Source organism: Aphelocoma coerulescens, chromosome 2 (genome assembly GCF_041296385.1).
Source record: "Aphelocoma coerulescens isolate FSJ_1873_10779 chromosome 2, UR_Acoe_1.0, whole genome shotgun sequence".
NCBI classification, from domain to species: domain Eukaryota; kingdom Metazoa; phylum Chordata; class Aves; order Passeriformes; family Corvidae; genus Aphelocoma; species Aphelocoma coerulescens.
Genome location: NC_091015.1, coordinates 120,833,329 through 120,857,737, shown reverse-complemented (window position 1 = coordinate 120,857,737; position 24,409 = coordinate 120,833,329). Strand labels below are relative to the sequence as shown.

Genomic DNA, 24,409 nt, shown 5'->3' with positions numbered 1-24,409 from the left:
AACAGAGAGGCACTATTTCGGAAGGTAACTGAGCTGTCAAGCACACATCCTTTAGGGTGTCCTCCATTTCCTTTGCTGAAAGCCTTGCTTAAATAAACTGAGCAGTAGGCAGTGGGTGTGTGCCTTTGCACAACAACATACACCCAGGTGCTTCGTTGGCCAGGGTGATCCCAAAGGCAGAGTGCTGTCAACATTCCTAATTGGTTATTACCCAATAACACACACCCTCCAGTGTCTTGGGACTACAAAACACTTTTTACCTAGCCTTCCTACATGAATAATGAAGCACTTCAAATATTCATCCAATTATAGTCAGCCTCTCTCTTGGCTAAGGATTGCCAAATGCAATTGGACATACTTCTGACATAGAATTTCAGGGTATATCTATGTTGGAAGGGTTTAGTCATAATTCTTGACTTCTGGGGAGAGATTAGATAACACCATGATGGTAATTTCTCCAGCCTCAAAAGCTATTGTTTATTCACTTTTGCTATGAAATTCTAGTTTACTAGCAGCATAATGTGGGAGTTTTAGGAATATTTTTTTCATTTTATACTTGGAGCTTGTCACATGAAACTGCTCATGTTTGTGGGAAACAATGAGATGTTTTGCTTTTTCTCCAAGTGCTGTGGTTACAGCTGCACAGGACTGAAGTTGCCATCAAGATGTGAAAAGCAGTTAGCATGTGTACTTTTAAAACATAGTTTTATGTTTTAAAACTCTATTTATGTTAATTTATATTTTTTCTGCATATTTTGCTGCCCAGGACAATTGACTCCTGATGTGCCTGTGGCTGACTTTTAAATGTTTCTGTCATTCCTTGCTAACATTTTCAAAAACAATGTCCTTATCTTTTGCAGAATATTAAGGTTTAATTTTGCTTTACTAGCTTCTCCTGTGTATAAGCTCCCCTGAGTGATAATCTTCCTTCTGGCCTTTCAAAACCTGATGAAGGCTGTGCTCCATACTCCTGCTCATGGCAGCTTCCAGCTCCGCTGCAGTAATGCCATAGGGGAACCACACTGCTTCCATCGTGCTGCCACAGAGAAAAGGCCGGTGTCCATCTTTGTGGTGCAAAGGAGATGCATGAGAAGTGAAGTGGTGGCAAATGTTATTCTAGGGAGATAAAGCTGGCAAAACAGTGGCAGGTATCTGCCTGCTTATTTCCCCTTTGGAAGACCTTATGGGAAAGGGAAAGGAGAAAAACCCCTCCTTTTCTGTAGCTAAAGCGTATTTAGAGGCTCCACTTTTCATCAGGAATTCTCATTTTCCCAGTTTCTAATATTGCTGTCTCATAAAGCTGGGCCTTGGGCCATGCCTCTCATGCTGGCCTTCCCTTGCTTAGTAGCTACCCTCGATAAACTCATCAGCAGAGCTACAATTGCACCTTCCTGCTTCCACTTTGGATTAATGGTGTAGCTCTCCGAAACCGAATGGATGCTGCTCTCCAGACCACAGAGGTCTGATTCTAGGTGAGCATTTAATTCCCCTCTTGGGAAGTAGAAATAAAAGCCCTAATCAGGTATGTTTCATGCTTCTCTCTTGGGTAGGCTCAACAAAATGAAGGATGAAAAAGATGATGCTGTCTGCTATCATTACAAGGCATAAAGCACTGGTTTGAAAATAGAAACAGCTGGTATGGGTGCAACTTTCAATTGTGCTTAGCTTCCACGCAGGTCAGTTTATTATTTCCTATTAAAATGCAAAGTAGTTCAATCAGAGGCATAAGCCCTTCTTCCTTCTGTTTATTAATGAAATCCTGGAAACGTGATAAACATGAATGGTCCTGGGAGTGATGAAGAACGCATAACAGGTTTGGTGCCGTGTGAAAAACGTAAACCTGTAGTGCAGTTCTTATTCAGAGAAGAAAAATTAGTCATGTTGCTCTGCAAACCTGAACCTGCCGAAACTCTGCGGGGCTATGCCAGGCTGTTTCACATGGGGACAGCTCATCTGCGGCTCTTCAGTGAGTATTTCTTCCAGGAGCCCTTTCTGTTGCTATGAAGGACCACAGAAAGGGCTCTGTCCCTTGACCTTTCATGCCAGAATATTTTTCTGTGCAGTGAGCTTCCACTGGGAAAAGTGAGCAGTGATGAAAGCTTTATGGGTTGTAAATTGCAGCGGCTGTAGACAGAACAAAATAAATGGGGTGAGGTCCGAAAAAATGCAGTCAGTGAAATCTAGTCCTGATAAAGGTCAAGTTTGTTGTAGCATGTTGCTGACTAAATGCACATCCATCATAACAGAGAGTTTATTTTCTGCACTGCTGTCCTAATATTATTCTGCCGTAGTAACAAAACATTGGGGATGGTAGGGCAGGTAATGTGGGGGGTGCTGATGCCCCTGGTCAGAATCGGCTCCACATGCTTCAGCTAGCAAGAATGTGTTCCTGTCAGCTTTCCCTGCTTCAGAGTTGAGGTGAAGCTCCTTCTTTGTCTTGCTGAGCACTAGTTATAATAAATAATAAGTCAGTGATTTTCTCCCAAAATTAGATGCGGAATTTAATTTTGCCTGTGTTCACAGACTGAGGAGCAAACATGCTTTGTCTGACTTCAATCCTGCAAAGTAGCCTGAGCTGCTGTCCACAGTCATATGCTGGCTGTTTCTGTGCCCCTCAGTATTTGTTTAGCAGAGGATTTTTCTCAAAGATCAACCAACCCTTGAAGTAGAGTGGAGAAATACCCCTTCCTTTTGTCATCTGTTGTGAGGCTCAATTCTTGGTAAACACTTCTCCAGGATCCCTGCAAACCTGTTGCTGCCTTTGTGTTACCAGTGTGAATATGGCAGACTTGTTCTTTACTGCAGTGTAAATCCCTGGGGCAGATCTCTGCCGGAGGTCTTCTAACATCAAAGCACAGGGATGGTGGTTGGTGCAATTAGAGGCAGCAAAGACGGCTTATGTGTCTGCACCCACTGTGGCTGGAGCTCTGGGTGGGCTGCAGGATTCAGGGATGGAGTAGGCACACTGCTGAGCAGTAGGGCTTGGGGCAAACATCTCATCTGAGGGGCAACTACAAGCAAATGAGACCTATTGTCTCGCTGCTTTTGTTGACTGTGCTGCTGCAGTATCAGTGGTAATATAACAGAGCCCAGTCTGACCTCAGGTGGCTTCTCCCTCCTGTTAAAACCCATCATGAAGCTGGTGCTCAGCAGCAGGTTCTGCCTTCTGCTGGACAGCTGGGCAGCCCAGGTCCATTTTGGCTCCTGTCATTGCTTGTGGGTAGTTGTCTTGTGGTATACATTGAGGGAAGAAAAGATGTGCAAAAGTGAAGGGCCAAGAACTGCACCATAGGTTTCTATCACGGGATTGTGAGGTTAAAACAAATAAATACAGACTTTTGTGTGTAGGGTAGTAAGCAATATATAATTTGGTGGTCTCACTTCCTAGTCAAAGTTGATTGTTTTAACACATTATCTTTCTCCAGACTTCTTCCTTTCATGGTGCTAATTGGCTTCTGCTTGCCACTAAAAGAGGAGGCTTTTAGGAAGGCAATGGAAAATAATCAAAATCAAACTATAGCCCCAAACTCTGTTGCAACACTGGTGGCTTCTGGAGAGATGGGGCTTTGATGAAACAGTGCAGCTCCTGATTACCCTAAACTATTTTCAGTCTTCTGCACCTTTCGATAGCGTGGTTCCATAGATCTCCTGTAAAGATAGCAGAAAACAATTTATATCTATGCCTTGGGGTGATGCAAGAAAAAAATCAGAAATCTACCAAGACACCTACATTCTGCTAAATTAAAATTTCATTACATTCACATAGAGCAAAAAGCATTGATATTAACTAAGTACACAAGTGAAGGGAATAATGCAAGGTGGTTGTAATGTGTTTTATTTTCAACAGAGAGGAGGAAAACTTTTTGAAACAGTGTTCTGTCCCCAAAAATGCCTGTATTAGAACTTGCATTGTTCTAAAAAACTGTAGGTTTGAAATTCAGTATTTTTCTCTGTAAATTCTTAGCTTTTTTTTTTTTTCTTGTTGTTAAGGGAATCCTTGTCCTTTGGCATATGTACCTGTGTTGGTTCTTGAGCAGGTTTTTTTTCAGTATTAGTGCAAGCTGCAATTTAATTTATTGATATGACGGTTGTGTGGTGTTACCAGCATCTGAGGAAAAGGGCAGATGCAGTATGGAGAGACCCTTAGGAAATGTGCTTTTTTCCCTTCTATTAATCCAAGTGTAGTTATATTTTGCTCTTTTTAGAGAAAAGCTTCACAGTTAAGTGAACGAAATAATGAAAACCTACAAACTCAAGCCATAGTTTGCTTCATCAGCAGCATATTTCTACTAGTTTAAAAGCAGTGCTCAGCTTGGTAGGCATCTTCTTGTTTATTAATGGCCTGAAATCACCACAGGAAGATTGTGACTGTTGGCTTGTGCTGGTTTCCACCAGGAAGATCACAACGGATGTAAGATATATATCCTCACTGTTGTAAATCCTCCAGACTGATGGAGTTATGCTCATCTGAGTGTTTCTCCACAGATCATTTCCCACCTGTCTGCCTGCATTCAGGATTTATGAGTTGCTGTGTGACAGAGCTATTGCAATCTTTTGGGTGCCTGATTGCTGCTGCAGTGGTGCACAAGGTGTGTGTGGAACAAGACCCAGCCCCGTGTGGGTGGGCTGCCCTTGGTGGCACTCTCTCTGTCCATGGGCTATAGCTTGATCCTGGAGTCAGCCCACTTCAACATCCTGCTAGAATACTTGAGGCTGACTGCCTGCACTTAGGGAGAAGGGCTCCTAACACACTTTGCAGTGTAATATGACTTTGGATGTCACTCTTCTGATTTCCTGTAGTGGAGGAAGAAGCTAAGACCAATCAGCTCCTCTGTGTGAGAGTAACATGAGTTACAGGGTAAAAGAGCTCTTAAATTAAAAATGGTACCAATTCCTACACAATTTAGGAGCACTACAAACTATTGCTTTGGATTTAATATCATATAAATTTGCAGATTTTTTATTTAATAGACCCGGATTTTTTTTTTTTTTTTTTTAGTGAAATTAGTGCCCAGGAAAAAATTGTGTTGGATTTTGTTTAATATATGAATTTTGGTACAGTTAGTTTCTGGTCATTTTTGTGAGTGGTTTACACTCACCTTGACATGGGAAGCTAATGCCTGCACACAGTTCCTGCCCAGACTCTGTGGCTGCTCCAGCAGGGCACAAGCCTGCAGTAGTGTCCCTGTGCCATCACCCAGCACTTTGGGATGCCCTAGAGTATCTGAAGTGGTAACAGGCAGCTGAATCACATCCTGGATGTTGTTTATTAAAGGAACCATGTTGTAACATTTACTTTTGTCATGTGGTGTTTTTGTAGGTTTTGCTCTCTACAGTTATGGTGTCTGTTTTCACATCCATGGATTAATTATTGCTTGCACCACTAGTTTATGGGGCTGTATTGCTTCTGTGCTGTGTCTCAGTTCTCTTCCTTTCTCCTCTCGCTACCTCCTCCACAGGACTGCATTTGACCTGCTGTTGGGCTTGGTATGGCTGCAGGGATGATTACACCGTGGCAGCATCTAATTTAATAAACAATAAAGCCACTGTTTTGTATATGTAAAGTCTGTCAATGGAAATAATGTTATCTGTGTGTTTTTTTATCACCCCACCACCAGCAAAACGTTCAGGTGTGGCTTTGGCATTTCTAACCTGTGCAATGAGCATTATTTATTGCTCAGAGCCACTGTCTACGATGTTTTAGGTGGACTTTCCTGTCCTCTTAACTGATTAGTGCACAGGTTTTGTATGAACTGATTTGGTTAATGGTGTGATTTTTCTAGTTGCTGAAGTGCATAAATCGTTTCAACCTCTAGCATGGAAGTGATTAAACATGTAAATATATGGGAATGAGTTATACGGGTATAAACACGTTTCTTTATATAGGCAGTTGTGGGTGTCCACACCAGGAATCACAGCAATGTAATTGTATTTTATGTGAGTTAGAGTTAATCAAAAAAAGAGCAGCATACGGTCCTGTGTTTCTCATACTAAATTCTGTGCTCGTAACACGCATCTCTTCCTTGCCTCTGTTTTGTATGCTCTTATACCACATGGATTGCCCTTCTAGAAGAGTTTGAAATCTAGGATGTTAGCCTGAAAGTACTGCTTTCAGTCTAGGTAGAGGAATCTCTGAGCAGGTGGGCTAAGTAAGTCGTAAAGGAAAACACAAATATTTGAGAGAAGTATAATAAATGTGCTATTGGATAGCTGGCCTTCCAGCTTCTCTCATTGCAATTAAAGTAAGCTTTATAGGAAAAGAACATTATTTGGGTGACCTTTCTTTGTAGTTTCATGGTGTGTGTGTAATAATACCATCTCCAATACATTTGCCTGCCTCTATGCATAGAGATGTGTTGCTTATTTACTAAACATGTCATCAGCATCTCCTGCTCCTCCTCAGTTCAGCATGTGTCCCTTGGGCTGCATTTTCTGCGTATTCTTCGAGCCCTGTTCTGAAGATTCATTCTTGCATGCTTTCTTTACAACATTCCTTAGTCTGGTACCTTCTTGCTTCATTAGATCATTAAAGACATAGTCTAAAATCTTCCACACAGAGGGAAGTTTGCAAATGTGAGTTGCAGGAGCATCTCTAATATCTCACATATCTTAATTTGTGAAGCTAGTTTTGACTACCTTAATAGTATTCTTTGTGTGTGTATTTTTTTCTCCTTTGTCTATTTGCGTAGGGCTTTTAAAAAGCAGAGCGAACATCTTTTCCACCTTCTCTGGCAAATTTGCCTTCTGACAGTCCAAGCCCAAATTCAGCAGCAGGGTTGAGACCTGGTAATCTGTTTTACAGGCTTCTGCTGCACAAGCTAACAGCAGCAAGTTGCTGTTCTCTGCATGAACTGCACTTAAGAAGGATGTTACAAAGTTTGTGTGTGATTTTCATGGGTATTTACTGAAAGCAGAAGAGCGAAGATGTTTGGGAATACTTCATTCTGGGCTCTGAGGGGTGGTGTTTTCTGGGGACACAGGCACAGACATAGTTAACATCAAAAAGTTTTAGAAGCACTTTGTCCCTCTGAATTTTATTCATTAATGGAAAGCTTGTACTTAGGCTTTAATGTAGTGGTGGCCTCTTTCTCTCAGGAAGCAGTCCCTGTAGGATCCCCCATAGAGCACACAGAGGTTAATTGTGCAGTCTCCTGCCTTTATGGGCGGCAATGCAGGAGGAACTTGTGCAACTCTTGTGAAGGGAAAGGCAAGTGTGTTCTTGTCCTGTCTATGGAAACGTGTTGTCCCTTCTCTTAGAGAAGGCAGCAGTTAACAAAACAACATAGAAGTGATTTCTGGCTAAGTAGTGAAAGTTGTGAAGATAATGGAAAGCTTAATTCATTATGGTTTCATTGCCATGTTTGTCATTCAAAGGGAAAGAGGTTCCAGGGATATGAAGTGTGATGCCTGGTTCTCAATGTAACATCCTGGAAAGGGGCAGAATTAGCAACACCTTAGAGCTTCTACAAAGCACAAACGTGCTGAAGTGGGGTCTCTGTTGGGCTTGGAGCCAAAACTTGTTTTGCTGCTACTTTTCTAAGGCATTTCATGGAGAGTCTCAGTGTGTTTCCTAATTTCCAGTGATTCGTATGTGGAATTTTGATGCTGAGTCTTCTCAAGGATACAGAAGAAGTAGTGAGAGCTAATAGAGGTTTGAATGAAATTCATGAAAGCTGAGGGGCAAACTTGATATACAAAGGAATACATCAAAGGATTTTCCCCATTCTGAGAAGGTTTTTTTTTTTGGTTGTTTGGGGTTTTTTTGAACATCATAAGTTTTGAAAGGGAAATGGCTCTGGTAGCTTTTACCAAGCTGCTTTAACAGTGTCCTCTCTTTGTGGAATCCACATGAAGAGGTTTATCAACAGGGATTTGAAGATGGGTATTGTTAACAATCTTTTTATTTAAAAAAAAAAAAAGTTGACAGGCTCAAAGGAGACTGAGTTGAAACGAATATATTTTTGCTTTTTACTCAAATGTGATCCTGAGACACAAGTTCCACTTTTTCACATTGCTGCCTGTGAAGGAGTTCCGTGTTCTGAATATATAGATTATCATGGCCTTTGGGATGTTGTGCATCCACCGGTTTACCTACTTTCTGGCTTTTGGTATTGAATGATAAACACTCCTCTTCTGCTCCTATCCTCCATTATCTGTACTCACAGCCAACCTGACCATCTTAAACATGATTAAAATATAATTCAAAAGTCATTAGCTAATTATGACGCAAAGTACTTAATTTGCCATTGCACCCTAATAACTTAAAGGTACTCCTGATAGCTCAGTAATAACCATATCACAAGCAAAAGGACACGGTTGCTACTAACTTAATAGGCAGCTTCCCTCAAGATAAAACAAATAACATACCTCAATGGAATCGGATTCAAGCTTAGTAAAATTATCTTGGCAAGCAAAGAGAGTATTTGTTAATTTTTCTGTGAAATGTTATCATTGCCAAGAAAACTTGGTTACAAAAAACAGAGATGGCAAAAGTATTTGCATGAATAATTGATTTAACATTTCATTGGTTTAAGTGATTTTAGGAAAAGTGGTTTTGATATGCTCTGGAAAACTAGAAAGTTTTTTAAGTTTTTTTACTTGCAAGATACCAAACACTGTAGGAGATGTGGGGCTTAAAGGCTTGTAGACTGTTCTTCAGTAGATCCAGTGCATGCACAAGCCTGAAAAGAAAGAAGAGCAGAGACAGCATTTTAAGGACTAAAATACTGGTGGTCAAGGTGTGGCTGTGGACCACCAAGGTGTGCAGGGAAGGCCATATGTAGTTCCTTATCGCCTGATGTCCTCACAAATACCTAGAGCAAATTGCCCCCTGTGATGAGAGGGATGATGGCAGGTATATGCACCCTCCTGCCCTGCTCTGAGGCTCCATGATTTGGCAGGTGGATCAGTCAGGGTGCTGGCTGGTCCCAGAGGTGTCTCAAAGTGCTAGAGAAAGAGAGGGGCTATGGCACTGGTCTGTAGACAGTAGGTTGGCTGAAGGAACAACCTATTTGGGGATTGCAAGGCTTAAGGTTTCTGGAAATATATCTGTGTGGTAGCAAAAGGGCTTGAGGGTGTGTCTGGTATCTGAAGACAAGCAAAACTGAGGGTCAAGGATGTATTCAGTCACAGAATACTCTGAGATGGAAGAGATCCACAAGGATCATTGAGTCCAGCTCTTCAGTGTCTGTCAGATGCAGGAACCTTGCTTTCTGAAAAGTGATGGGATTTGTGGGGATAAAGATCCTGGTTTGGGGTGGGACACCAGCTGGTGAGCAGAGGATAGACCCCTCTCGGCCACATCTGAAACCTGTAATGCAAACTAGAAATTCAGGAGGTTTGGCTGACACGGTATTGCAATTGCTTTTAAAACACTTACCTGCCCAGCCTCATGTGAAAAAATGCAGATTAGGGTTTCAGCCTGTTCCTCTTATCAGTCTGCATCTCTCTGGTATACCAGAGCAGAGACAGAAGGAATATGGTAAACAGAAACTCCCTGGCCCATCCATGGTCTGGGGTAGTGCACTCCTGGCCTCGCCCTTGTTGCCATCGTGCGATGTGGGAGATCGTTTCCATCTACCTGCATGCACAGTTCTCTGGTCATGAGTCAGCAGCTCTCAACATCCCATCCCAACTATTTATTCCTTTCTATTCTAAAACATCAGCATTTCTACAAGTGCCAGTTGTGTCTGGGTAGATGATGGTCCTGAGTTTGGGAATGAGGGTTTGAACATCCCAGGAGAAGGCTGGGACAGAGACTACATTTTTGGACTGGCTTCTGTCGAACAGTCGGGCACCCTGCACCCACCAGGGTGACTGACTGTCAACCAGTACGTTCTGTACACCAGGGGAGTTGTTGTCTTTGCTCAATTTCATGGTGTAATCATTAGTTCTGGTGTGAATCTCCTAGGTAGCTCGGTCAACTGTTGAGCAGAGGAAACACAGGTTTTATTTTATTTTGGAAAAGCTTCCTTTTCAGGCAAACAGAGGTGAGGGTGCTTCTACTGACTTGTGCAGCCTTGGCTGTCCATTTTTTCATGCACCCTGTGACCCATGTATCCACGTTTGTTCCGCTGTCATTTCGATACACGTCTCGCATTCTCCACGCTCATCTGTGGCGTAGAAAGACGTAGTTTGCTCTCATGTCAGTAGCATTCCTGCAACATGACTACACGATGTTGTGCAATTTATACTTTTCCAGTTAATGTGTCAGTTTGTCCCCCTGGATTAGAGCCAATGACTATTAGTTCATTTTGTAATATGCCTGATTTGCTTTCATCTCTGCTCCTGATGCTGCCTCTGATCAGGCAGGTTGTAGCAAATCCCATGTTTCTCTCTCTTCTTTCTTTTTTTTTTTTTTTTTTTTTTTGTCTCTGATGCATTCCCTGATGGTACCATGTCACTCATCATTTCAGATCCTTCCCATCTGCTCCTCACATGCTTTGCTCTGCCTTTAAGATTATTCACCACTTTTTATCTATCTCACTTCCTTCTAAATGCTTTATGAGCCCTCTGAGCTTGCCCCTACCTTTTCTTTCACTGTCATGCTGAAGTAACAATCTTAAGATGTTTGAAATCTTCTCCATGTAAATGATTCAGTTCCTTAATCTTTAGCAAATATTTCCACAAAGGTTTGACATCCTTTTACTCAGTATTTGGCATTTATCTGTTCTTTAAAATGCCATGTAACTTTTTTTTAAACCTTGTAAGAACTGGTGTTTCAATACCTCCTCCTGTACATTCTTCTTCTCTGTCATTTTGGCTCTTATATAAATACTTTTTCTATAGAAGGTTTAATGAGATTTTAGGTTTTAATGCATTTTTCCCCTGTTACCTTTGCTTTAAAATCATTGTATTCATGCACCTTGTCATAATGTAGGAGCTGTATGTGCTAAGGAATTCCTGAGACTCACAGACATGAAACCTTAAATTAAATGTAAGAAGAAAAAGATAAGAACAAATTATAATAGCACTGAGAGCAAGAGATTACAACTGGGTATTTGGTTAAAATGCGGTTTTCGTAATATATGTTCCTGAAAATTGCAAATGTATTCTGTTATGTTTATGAGCCAACTTTTGTTATGCAGAGTTATAAAGGTTGCTATGTATTCAGTCTCTATGGATTCAAATGATGTAAGTTATTCAAAAAAGAAAAGCAGGTTGATATTGTCAAAGTGATCCTCTGGAAAAAAAGAATAGAAACCTCATCATTCTCCACTTGGGTGGGATAACATTTCTCGCTGGTATGGACACCTCTTCAACTGTACTAGCTGCTAGGGGACAGTGCAAAATTATATAATTTAGACATACGAGGAAGTAAAATTAAATAGCCATGAGATGAGCATACCATTAAACAGATCTAATTTATAATGGGCTCTTATGCAAATTGCCTTTGAGCACTCAGTGAAAGAAAATGAAAAGAAATTAATAAGGACAGCTCGGACTAAAAGTTGCAGAGAAAAAAAAAAAGTAAAAGCCTGTTCCAGCTCAATCTCCACACACTCCAGAGTGTTAAATAAGCATTCCCATTAGCCACATAAATATAATGACGTGATAATAAAACTCGCACTTTACTTTTAAGGACCAAGCTCCTAATCACTTTGAAACAGTGGATCCAACCAGATGAGTAAGATTTCAAATAAAATACCTTTACTTTGCCATGTGTTTTATTACTGGAGGGAGAGAGATATATTTTCATGAGTATTTTGCTCTTTGCCAGCTGCTGAATATCCGCCGTCAGTGAAATCCAGGCAGTTACTTGCCTTGCCATTGGTGTGGGATTGCAGGTTCCAGGGCATCACTGATGCTCCTCCTGCTGCACAGTCCCCTCTGATGGGTTAAGAAAAGGACTTCACACCAGTTTTCTGCTCTTTTTGTTATTTTGTGAAAAACATGGGGAAAAGGGAGAACTGAGAGCTCAGAACTGTTGAAAGTAGTTTATTGCAAAAGATTTTCAGTTGGTTTTGAGTTTGCAGTGTCCTCTGATAAAGACGTTAATATGAGAAATAACATACTGAATATATTCAATTGCTAGAAACCTGTTTTCTCAGACAAGTAAAAGGTTTATTTCTACCTTAGTTTGAAAGTGACATAATATTCTCCATGTTTCCAAACATATAGGCTTTCAAAGCTTTTCCATGTTCCCTGTATCCTTTTGATTACAGAAGGGAAGAATTTTTAGCTCTATCCAGTGAAGCCATTAAAATAATCTGCAGAACTCCGTCATTTTTCTTGGCATTAAGAGAGTTTTGCAACAGTTGACTTGTTTAATTAGTATTGGCCATCTTGTTCCTAATTATTGCTGCTTTCCCACATTCTCAGCTGAGGCAGAATATACTAAAGTGAAGTCCTTTCTCTTTATGTGTATAATAACAATGTATATAAATATTTATACAATGTGAGAGCAAGGTTATAAACAGACTATGTATACAGTTTTGCTGCAGATTGAGTATATTTTTATACTTGACAAGCAGGACTTTTTTCTGAAGAATTTGAGAAATCCTGCAAACAGTGTCATCTTCCTGTGCTAGCTTTTTGGTCTAGAAATACTGTTATGAGAGTGCTGATCTGTGTGAAGAAAGATCCATCCCTATAGTATTTTGTGGATTTAAAACAATGATCTTTTCCATTCCCTCTTGTTTGCTCTCCAGTAAACAAGGACTTGTAGCTATACCTGGTTTGTGTCCTTAAAGTAAAACCAAGTTCTCTGATGGAAGCAGGGTTTTCCACTGGTTATATTTTCAGCCCTCGAAGCATTCGATTTCTGACAGTGGAATATGATACTTAAAGCCACAGACATTAATTATTACCCATTGGAGGTCGCACTTTCAACCCATGGGACATTAATTTTCCTGATATATGGAAAATTCCAGCCTGTTAGTTTTAATTAAATATTTCAGAATCACATTTTCTTGTAAATGGACTACAGTTTCTTATCCTTTACCCTTGGTATTTGGCTAATTCTGCATATAATTATCATCTTATTTTATAAGCTTCCTTCAAAGCACTTTCCTGTTTCAAAACTCCATTCAGCTCTTATGTATTTGTCATTTAAAAAAAAAAAGGTATCTTTGCCAATCATCAGCCAACATTGTCAAGAAGGAGACGGGGATTTCAGGTTTTTTGGGAAGTGAAATTACATTGATTTACCAGTCCCTTCTTGTGCCACCAAACTGGTGTCTCTTAAGCATCATAATCCCAGTGTAGGACCAAGTGGGAATGCCAGCAGAGCTATGGGTGGCAGGGAGGATGGTTTTCAAGTCGTATTGTACAGAGGAGGTGACAAGTGAGGCATGAGAGAGAGCTTCCCACTGTGCCCCTGGGAACCCAAAAGTGCAAAGGTGAGGATGCTGCTTGTTCCTCAGATCCTGGCATAGCCCAGTCTCCTCTCCTGATGGGTGTAGCAAATGCAGGTTAGGAGCAGGACCATGTCACCAGAGTCGGATTTCATAGAATCTTAAGTTTTTCCCTGAAGGCCATATCAAGGAAGCTGGAATCGAAATTTTTTCCATCTGAAAAGGAAAAAAGTTTTAATTTTGTTTACAGAAGTCTCTCTGCTGGGGTTCTACCCTTCCAATGTTGTTTTAATATGTGATAGAGCAGTTGTGTATTGCAAAGTGATCCTTGAGGGGAGTCAGGAGGGAATTGGGACTTAGCAGTTCCTGGGATTTTGCTGCTGTTGCTGCTGCTGCTGCAGGGCAGCAGAGCACTAAGGCAGTGCCGTCTGTTAACACTTCAGCCCATTCCCAAAGCCTTTCAGATCCCAGGTAGCACTCCCAGTGGCTGAGCACTCTCCTCAGCATTATGGTTTTGTCAGAAGGCTCCATCCTCTGATACTATCTTGCTCTTCTCTAAACAATTAATAAAATGGAGACAAAAAGCCTAGAGGTTTAAAATATGTAATTATATAAGTAATTTAGAACTAGGAAAATGCTGCAGAAACCAATTACAATTATACATTTCAGTAATGACTGACTTGGCCAAATACATGTTTTGTGTGTGAATTCCATGATAAATTTGAAGATGACATGCTTGAGTATAAGGGAAAATTAATTCTAAATGCTGAGTACTTCCATATTAGACATAAAATGTGGCTCATCCACCAAGTGAACAGGAGCCTGTATTATGTGGGCTGTGGCAGCCTAAATTTTGAGCAGCAGGGCAGGCAGTAACAAGTCTTTGAGGAATGTCCTGGGGTGACGTTGTGAAGCCGCTTTATTCCTTAACCGGCCGCTCGATGCCCGAGGACGCTGCGCCTTTGGGACGGAGCCGGGGGCGGGGCCACGGGACCGAGTGCGGGGCGGTGGGACGGCTCAGCCCAGCGGCTCGGGGGCTCTGGGGCTGGGCAGGGCTGGGGAGGGAGTGTGCTGAGAGCACTGTGCTGCTTTTGGGTTTCCTTTGTGCTCCGGATAGCTGGGAAAAGGTTCTGTTGGGTTGTTTTCTTGTTCTTTTTTCCCTTTCCTTCCCCTTGCCTCACTGCCTCCCTTCCCTGCTCGCCGGTCCGGGGAGCCTGCGGGAGCGGCCCTGGCTGGTCCGAGCCCGCGTCTGTTCCCTCTCCGGGCATTTGTTGCATTTTGAGGTTTTTTTTAATCCTGTCCTACCCTGTTTTGTTTGGTGTTAATAAACTGGGGTTTTTTTCCACTTTCACTTGCTGTGACCCACTTGTCTTATTGGTGGAGGAAAAGGGGAGGCCCTTTTTCCTTTGGAGGAGACATGCATTCTGGAGTGTTTCCTCCTGAAGTTTCGTCTCCAAAACCAAGACAAGGAAGAAAGCTTGAATAGTTCAAGGGATGGCTTGGAAAAAAAAAAAAAGTTCTGTACCTGATCATGATGCAAAATATATTTAATTCCTTATATGCTACAGACTTCATGCAACTTGAATTGATTCAGGCATTTATTACAGAACTGTAAATGGCCAGCTGGGGTTAATGGAGTTTTGTTTCTTTCCTGGTCTCCTCCCAGCTGGTGAGAAACTATAGATGAGATTTGTATTCTGTTCACGACTTATATATATATATATATATATATATATATATATATATATATATATATATATATACACCTGCTCCAGGCACAGACATCATTCCAAACTCAATTTGGGTTGCCTGTGCCATTTTCAGAGGGAGGATATTTGGCTGTTGATGCAACACAGTGTATGGTCACCTGGAACCCTGCCCCTGTGCAGTTCCCTGAGAGCCTGCTGCAAGCCCTGCTGCCTCCCCCTCTGGAAGCCACTTCTGTCTTTTGCCTCTTGAACCCCTTCTGGACTTCCCTTTCTGCTGGCCAATAGATGGGGCATCTCTCAGCCTGGGGTGCTTCATGCAGCCAGGAGGGCTGATCACCTCTGAGTATTTGGTGGCTTTTTTTTATTGCTGGTGGTGGGTGTTCATTGTTCATTCACGTCTTTTAAAACAAAGCAAAAATAGTGTGCCATGACTGTTTGTTGTCAAAAAGTATTTCCACATTGCATGTACAGATGTATGGACAGACACACAGAATCAGACCTACCAGTCACTCCTGCTCATTTCATTGGGAAACCACCTGTGATTCAGGAGTGTTTTGCAAATGCCCCAGTGCAGAAACAAAACATTTATTTCATGTTACTCTGAGGGTTTTGTTTGGAGTTTTCAGCCCTTCCTATTGCTCTAACTACAGCTGGTTTGTGGGACCCACATCCAGAAATGTATGTGCGTGGTTTATATTGCAAGAGCTGTTGGCAAGCGGAGGCTCTCTAGGTGGCTGCATGCTGGTCAGCCATGTGTCACTGGTGGTCAGTGAGTGGTGTCTAAAACTTGAGGCATTTTTCTATAGTATTTGAGTGTTCTGATTGATACCTGCCACAAGCACTTAACTTTTACATTAAAGCATTACCTTACATTGAAATCTTATCACCTCTCTACCCCCATCTTCATATTACCTCAATGTGCTGCCCTCACCTCACCTGTGCCTGCCCTAGTCTTGGTTGCAGTAAATGGTATCCAAAAAGTGACCTGGGCTTAAAAAAACAAGTGAAAACCAAGCAAAGAACCAAACCAAACTATTCCTCAGGTACCCAGATTTAGTTTCCAAACTAAATCAAGTTCCCTATGCATTGCTCTGGAAAGCAGAATGAGTCAGTCCGGGGTGTAGGAACATCTAGAAGGGATGGGGGTGTGCTGAAGGGGACTATCAAAAGATGTGTCCAAAATAATTGAGAATTTGTCATCTTATGAGATACAGATTAGGGCAGTGAGGTGGGTGGGAGAGGCTGCTGCCCTGGCTTCTTCCCTTCTACCTGCCCAGCTGTGCTGCTTGGAAGTAAATGAGGCCATGCCGGAAAATATATGGCTTACACAGTGGTTTGAAACCAGCCCTTTTCTTATGGAACAAAGCCACAGAGCTGCTTCAGTGAAGTGTGCACGGGAGGGTTTTGTAGCACTGGGCCATTTGAGCAGCTCTTGAGGTGAGCTTGGTCTGACTCTGCTCCTTGTCTCTTGTTTCCTCTCTAGAATTGGCCGGCTTTTCGATGGCACGGAGCCCATTGTCCTCGACAGTCTCAAGCAGCATTATTTCATCGACAGAGATGGGCAGATGTTCAGATATATCTTGAATTTCTTAAGGACATCAAAACTCCTCATTCCTGATGATTTCAAGGTGAGATTTCAAGGGACTTGGGTTTTTGCGTGTAGCTTGGTAAAGCAAGTATCTGGTGTGTAGTCAAAACAGAGGCCTGGATAGGGAATGGGGACTTGCAGGGTATGGTGTTTGATTTCAGGTACATGACAAAAGTAAGAACGGGGCTGCTAAAGTGGTGTCTTCCTTTCCTAGAGTGGCATCAATATTAAACTTTCCCCTCCTGGCTATAGCAGTAATGAAGCAACCTTGCCAGGTTTGACCTAGGGAAATTAAATAGTGTAGGATACTGATGGAAACAAAAGTGATGTTACAATCTGCAACTCACTGCTCATGAGCTTTGCTGATTACTTGTCCTCTCATCCGTTTTTATGCTTCCCTAGTGATTGCAGCAGCTCCTGTTTCCACTCCCACACTGAAAATGGTGTGTGAATCACAATATTGACAAAATAAACTGCACACATAGTAATATTTGGGCATTAAGTCATAGAATCTTTTCTCCCTCAGACTCTTGAATGCATGCTGCAAGTTTAATTTTGGAGTTTTGAAGAAGTCAGGAATGAACAGTTCTATGTTTATTATTTAAACTTTAAAAAAGAGCCTGCTTTTTTTTTTTTTTTTTTTTTTTTTTTTTTTTTTTTTAGTTTTTAGTAACGAATTAGTGGTAGTTCACTGTCAGAAAAAGGCTACAGAGGCAGAGCTTCAGAATCCATGTGGTGTTTATCCGCTAGTTGGTATGAGGGTGTATATGTGGTGTCTGCAATCAGAACAGATCCTTATCTGTGCTTAATGATCACTCATCAGTGCACCTGGTTCACTGCAGGAAATGCAGCAACTGGGACTGAACAGGAGAGATGATGGGTGATGAGGCAGGCATGGAGCAGTTCACACTGGTATGCAGTCCTTTGCCTCTCGTAGCTGAGACAGTTTTTCAGGCAGTAGCTGAGACAGTTTTTCAGGCATTTGGGGCATAATAGCTGTGAGGTTTTGTTTGAGAGCTTTATTTCAGCAACCTTTGAATCATCTGCGGTAGACACATCCTTGCTGCTCCATACGTGACAAGGGTAGATCTCCCTGAATAATGTGGGAGTTTGGAGCTAACAGATAAGCATCATTTCCTGCTTTTGAAGCCTAAGCATGGCTTTGTGCTGCTCTCAGCACTTGTCCTGCAGGTAATCAGAAATACAGGAAAAGGAAAAGCCACCTTTCATGCAATATTAAGAAATTACATATGTAGAGCCTTTTAAACACATAAATATACTGTAGCTGTGCTGAAATTAAAAATGTAACTCCTGGCAAGTTCACCCAACTGTGATGTTCAAAGGGGTGTCCTCCCCAGTTATGCTTTAAGGTGTACAAAAAAACAGTGATTAAAATGCACAGTGTTTCTTGTTTCTTAGAAATACATAGATTACATTACTTTTTTGTTACACAAGAAATGTAAACAGTATTTTTACCATGATTTAGGTGTCCTCATCAAGTATTTGGTTTCTAGTTCAAATTCAGGACCATACTGACTGTTAGCAGGCTTCTCTTGTTGTCATTCTGTTTCTCTCTCTTCCCTAATTCTCATGTATCTCTTTTCTCTGTATAAATATTTTCCAAATGGTTTTATGCTCTTACACCTAGAAAAACAAGATTTTTTTTTAATGTTTTTTGAAATTTAAAAAATGGCAGTAGGCAGACTCCACATCATCAGTTCTAAATTACTTCTGCACTGGCTTTGCCTAGAAATGCATTCCCTATGCTCTGGCATTTGAGATGATGTAGTAAACAATACTAGTGGCAAAATAGGGAAGTATTAAAAAATACTTAATTTTTAAAATACACTAATATGTGCAAACATTATGCAAATATCTGAATCATTTTACACTAACAACCATCGCAGGCTCCCTCATTTACATTCTTATACCTGTTACAATGCCTGCTAGTATTGCTGTAAGATGCAATGGATCCTAGTGATGAATTTTCTGAATCCTGATTGAATTCTGTTCCATCTGTTCAATGAGATCATTATTATATGACATCACTGTGGGGATAAAATATGGGGAAAAGTGGGGGTTTTTTTTCAGAAAGGAATCGAGCAAGCTGGGAATTGAGCAAGCATAGCCTTACTCTACTCTTAAAATTGCTGCTATACTCAGTCTGTTTCAAGTGGCTGATGGTTATTTTTTGCTTGTACTGTTATTTTATTACACCTTCCTACACAGTAATTAGGAGCTCTGTCTGAAGGGTTCCAGACCTAGAGCAGCGTTGGCCTGAATAACCATATACCTTAAGCACCACATTAGCAATGCCTCTCTTAATTGTGCACAGTAATGTATGTGTCTTTCAGGACTACAGCTTGTTATATGAAGAAGCAAAGTATTTCCAGCTTCAGCCCATGCTGGGAGAGATGGAACGGTGGAAACAGGACCGGGAGAGTGGCCGCTTCTCAAAGTCCTGCGAGTGCCTGGTGGTGCGAGTTGCCCCAGATCTTGGAGAGAGGATTACCCTGAGTGGAGATAAGTCATTGATAGAGGAAGTGTTCCCAGAGATCGGTGATGTGATGTGTAACTCTGTCAACGCCGGCTGGAACCACGACTCTACACACGTCATCCGATTTCCGCTGAACGGATACTGTCACCTCAACTCAGTTCAGGTAGGAAGTCACATGTGCATTTTTTGAAAGGGAGCTGCTGGCCAGGTGCCAGTGGGCTGCCCCTCTTCCGTGTCACTGGAGCGTTTTGGTGAGCAGAATCAGCTGGAGGCTTTAAGCAAGTGATTTACTTCTGCGCGTCAAGTTGTCTTTCTCCATTTAATTCACGTATCACCAAATCTCTTTGCAAACAAGCTACAGTAGTGTTAGAATTTTCTGTGGTCTCAGGGAAGACCCTTCACTTTCAATGTTTTTTCCTAATTTTTTGGGGCATAGTAGAGGCCTGTTGCGATCGATAGGACAAGGGATAATGATTTTAAACGAAAATAGGGCAGATTTGTACTAGATAAAAGGAGGAAAATTTTTCAGTGAGGGTGGTGAAACACTGGAACAGGTTGCCCAGAGAGGTGGTGGATGCCCCATCCATGGAATATTCAAGGGTCAGGCTGGACAGGGCTCACTGATTTAGTGAAAGATGTCCCTGCCCATTGCAGGAGGGTTGAACTAGATGATCTTTAAAGGTCCCTTTCAACCCAAAGTATTCCATGATTCAATGTAGCAATGTCTAAAATCAGTAGCTGTTATGAAATGGATAAGAAAAAATCTGGGAGACAAATACAGGTAGTTCCTGGAATAATTATAATAAACTTCACTGTTATATGTTTTATCCTTTGTTGGTAAAAAGCAACCAACCTCAGACACCTGCCTGCACCTAGTTAGCACATCCTGCATAGCCAGCACTTGCCATCTGGAATCATCAATAGCACAATTGATGCTGTTTGGTTTAAACACACCTCCTAAATGCTGCAGACTCATGAGTGAATTCTTACACAGAACAGGCTTGCAAGCTGAGCTTGGCATCTCTTCATCTGCCAGGTCCCACTGTCCAGGTAGAGAGTCATTAAGGCCGGAAAAGATCTCCAAGATCACTGAGTTCAGCCTCTGATCAGACACCGCCACATCAACTAAACCACAGCACTAAGTGCACATCCAGTCATTTCTTGAACATTTCCAGGGATGGTGACTCCACCACTGCCCTGGGTAGTCCATTCCAATGCTTAACCACCCTCATAGTGAAGAAATTCTTTCTGATGTCCAACCTGAATGTCCCCTGGTGCATCTTGAGGCCATTTCCTCTTGTCCTGTCGCTGGTTTCCTGGTAGAAGAGTCCATCACCCACCTTGCTTCAGCCTCCTTTCAGGTAGTTGTAGGTCACCCCTGAGCCTCTTTTTCTCCAGAGGAAGCAAGCTGAGCACTGGGGCATGCACTGAAGGCTGGCCAGGCACGTCACTTGTGCTAGCACTTAACACAAGGTTCTAGACAGACATATCTAGACCTATCTAACCCATGTTATGCTTGGACAATTGTCCCTTACTGACCTTGACTCTCATGCTGAAACATCAAAATTGTTTTGTCAGAGATTAATGCAAATTTAGGACAGCCTTAGATGTCAGATTACAACTGAGAAGGAGCTTCAAGGACGGTTCTTTAGCCACATCATGGGACAGTTATCAAGGCAGTTGCATCCTTCAGCACTTTGTCACTTACTCTGATGCTTACATTTTTGTTGCATAAATAAGAATTACAAAGCATGTTTACTGATGTGAAAAACCTGAGTCAGAGTGGCAAAATATGTACAGGCTTCAAGAGTGGTAATGATCCCACACTGATAACAGGAAGACATAAGCATCTCCCAGTACTAATAAAACTGGGAGACAGGACAAGGACTACCCATAGACCTGAAGAGTGACGTACAGACCAAATGGTTTGTCCAGGGCTGAGCATTTCCAGAGCTGCCTCCACCACATTTTTCTCAGGACCCAAGTTCTCTTGTTCTGTTTTTCAGCGACTTGCACCAACACATTTGGGCAGTGGCAGGGGATTTTGGCATATAGTTAAAAGCTAAAGGTCAGGGTTAACAAAAATCTCACGTGTGTTTTGATCGCTGTTTCCAAGTCTCTTTTCCTACCCCTTCCTTTTTGATATGTCTGAAGTGCAATTTGCCATGCTCAGGAACTTTGGAAAGACACTTGCCAACCTGAAGAATTTGATGTAGAGACATGGCATGTCTTCTTTGAAGCATTTTTAAACCTCAGCTTGCTTCTCTGCCCACCCTAGTTCTTTGCAGCCTTCTGCTGTGCTATTTGCCAGTGTTGTCCCAGCACCCATGCAAGCCAGTTTGACAACTGGTGAAATAGCAGGGAAAGCTTTGGTAGGGACCTGATTCCAGCACAACCCTTGTGAGGTCTGGTCATGCTGAATGGAGGGTCCCACATCCTCTGGGGTCCAGGAGCATCAGCCCCTTCCTTGGGGCTGGTGCCTGTCAGGCTGACCCTGGTAAATCCCAGGAAGAGTCTCCTTCACAGGTGAGGCAAAGGAAGCCCAGAACAGATGAAGATGATGATAAAAGTAACAAAGAGTTGGTTTTTAAGTCTCTAGTAAATATCATGGTAGGTTTTCTGAAATTATGACCATGTTATCTACATTGTCACCATTTAGTTGAGGTGTTTTCTCAGCATCTGCTGTGCAATCCTGTATTTGCCCTTTTGTATTGTAAATTCTGTGAAGCAGAGAATGTGTTTTTCTAGAAATGCTTCTGTGGCCAGAGAAAGACTGGATTTGTTGGCAGTACTAAAAAAATAAAATAAATTTTTCTTCATTTTTTTCTTTTTCACTGCTCAGTGGCCATAGTCAGCAGAAATCAATCCAGTACAGTTAATCTATGTAACCACTTTTTTTTTCCCCTGGCTGAATCCATTTTAAAACAGCAGCTATTATCATTGGACAGCAAATTGTCTGTTTATTTACTTATACATTGGTGTTTGTTTCCTCTTTTTTGCAGGTACTTGAGAGGTTACAGCAAAGAGGGTTTGAGATTGTTGGCTCATGTGGAGGTGGGGTGGACTCTTCCCAATTCAGTGAATACGTACTGAGACGAGAACTCAGAAGGACATCTCGTGCACCCTCTGTCATTCGAATAAAGCAAGAGCCTCTGGACTAAAATGGACATGTTTCTTTATGCAAAAAAAAAAAAAAAAAAAAAAGGAAAAAAAAAGAGGAAAGAAAAAAGGGGACATTTCATGTGCAGTTTGGACTCCAAACAAGTCCTGGAACTAAAATTGAATAAAAGACACATTTATATCAAATACAGAGACTACACCTGAATTCATATGGGAACACTTGGAATAGTAGTGAGAATAATAGTAACCTCAAGGTATAAAGAAAACACACACACACATAAAAAAATATGTATGTATATGTATGTCTGTACATATATATATGTATGTATATGTCAAAGGGTAGGAAATGCAATGACAAAATGTGGTAGATGAGGTTGGCGCTGTGATGGCCATTAAGTGTCCTAGGCCCTTCCCGGGCCCACTTAACGGTGTACAAGCCATTGCTGGGGGGGATTCATAGGCTACTCTTCACCCATTTTCCAAACAGCCATCCACTTTTTAATGTGTACACACCTTGACTCAACTTTATTTGCATATGGAGGTTTATGTCTGTCTTTTTTAGAGGTGGATGGGCAGATGTTCAGGAGATGACCATCCATTGCATTGGAAAGCTGAAATTTTAAATGTAGTTTGTACAGAAGTCGCACACTTTTTGTCTGCCCTCACAGATGTGAAAGGTTAACTTTTCTTTTGAATGAGTTTTTTTGTTGTTTTGTTTTGTGTTTTTCAAAGGGGGCCAGAATAATTAATATTTGGTAGAGATGCTCTGGTTTGAATCTGCTGCTTTCCTACAATTTTTTCAAATTTTATAATGTATTAAATACAATAAACTCCTGTTTAAAATACCAAGGGTCTGGTTTAAGCTAACAGAAGCAGAGAGGTGGCATTGCACTGCACTCCAGCGTATGGAGGGGCAAAGAGAGCACTGGGGCACTCTGCCTGCACAGAGTGGAGTGAGTTAAAGGCAGCAGAGGATGTTGAGGGATCTTCTGGTGTGGTGCATATGGCTGCTATTCCTTCAGCACTGTCCCTTTTAAGCTTTGTCCTAGCTGGAAGAGAAGCTGTTGGTCAGATGTGAAAATAACACCAGCTCAGCCCAGGGAAACCCATCAAAAAATGACAGCTGGTTCTGTAACCTTCCCTGTAACTTGCATAATTCCCTCTTGATTAAGGAGTTGGCAGCTTTGACTCTCCAAGCCCCTGCCTTGCTGAGCATTAGTCAGCCTGTTTGGTTTTCATGTTGCTCATTTCCTTCGTTTCAAGCCATTGTTCTGCCTAGAGAGAGACACAGCCAGCCCCTTGGGTTACCCGCCGGCTGTGTGGCCCTTGGTGGCAGGCAGGAAATCCGCGCCCTGCGTTAGATGTCCTGCGAGCTGCTCTCTTGCAGAGTCACACTGGGGCCACCTCTGCAGGCACCGGCTCCAGGCCTGTGAGATTTTGCAGAGGCACCACATCCCGCTGCCGATGCATGGACCGCTCACAGGTTGATGCACCAGCAACCACCACCTTTCCTCCAAGGTGTCTTTTTATGCACTGTTACAGAACATGACTGTGTGATCATCCTACTATGGAAATTTCTATCAATGCAACGGTGCTGGCATTCCATTCAGTTTGGTGACACTTTGCTATTTATTTAAGAAAAGAAAAAAAGAAACTGTTAGATATGTGTAACAAGGTTTTTAATATATTCTGGTAACTAAACAAAGCAAGTTACATTTTTTCTGGTTTTTATTAAAAGATGTCAGAGGACATATTTAAATAACTGGCAGCACATATCAATGGTTTGGAATTACTGAAATGTGAAAATGAGTGAGGGAGGGGGCTCTAAAAATTAAGGTTCATTAGCGGGTTATTAGATCTTCAATGTGATGCTGATCTGTCTATTCACAGTACTGAAACAGCTGCCTCATTGAAAATGCTTGTTTTCAATTAGCAGCAAGAAGTCCTCTTACAAAATAAACAAATGCTTGCTCTTACTGCCCACAATTTGGTTGTTAGTCTGCATGAAAGTCGGAAAGCTAAAACCCAGGGAAATAAATATTTTTAGCAGATCTTAAAACCGTCAGAAGTGATGAAATTTGTGATGTCCAAAAAGATGCCAGTCCTCATGGGTTTGAGAGTCTGTGGGTGCCAGTGCAAGGTGATGGGATTCTTCAGAGACTGCTGCACAAATCCTCCCTGGGCATCCGGGTGGAGCTGC

The 24,409-nt window shown here is 41.8% G+C and overlaps 1 protein-coding gene across 7 annotated transcripts in view; it reads left to right on the top strand.

The window, feature by feature from the left end:
• Positions 1-23,054, top strand: part of KCTD1 (potassium channel tetramerization domain containing 1) — a 100,146-nt gene extending 77,092 nt beyond the window's left edge. For all 7 annotated transcript variants that reach the window (XM_069004651.1, XM_069004650.1, XM_069004647.1 and 4 more), the window contains exons 3-5: positions 16,488-16,632; positions 18,947-19,252; positions 22,092-23,054. In XM_069004651.1, the coding sequence (XP_068860752.1) occupies positions 16,488-16,632; positions 18,947-19,252; positions 22,092-22,250 (610 nt within the window). In that variant the 3' untranslated portion in view covers positions 22,251-23,054. The remainder of the gene's footprint in view (positions 1-16,487; positions 16,633-18,946; positions 19,253-22,091) is intronic.
• The last annotated feature ends 1,355 nt before the right edge of the window (positions 23,055-24,409 follow it).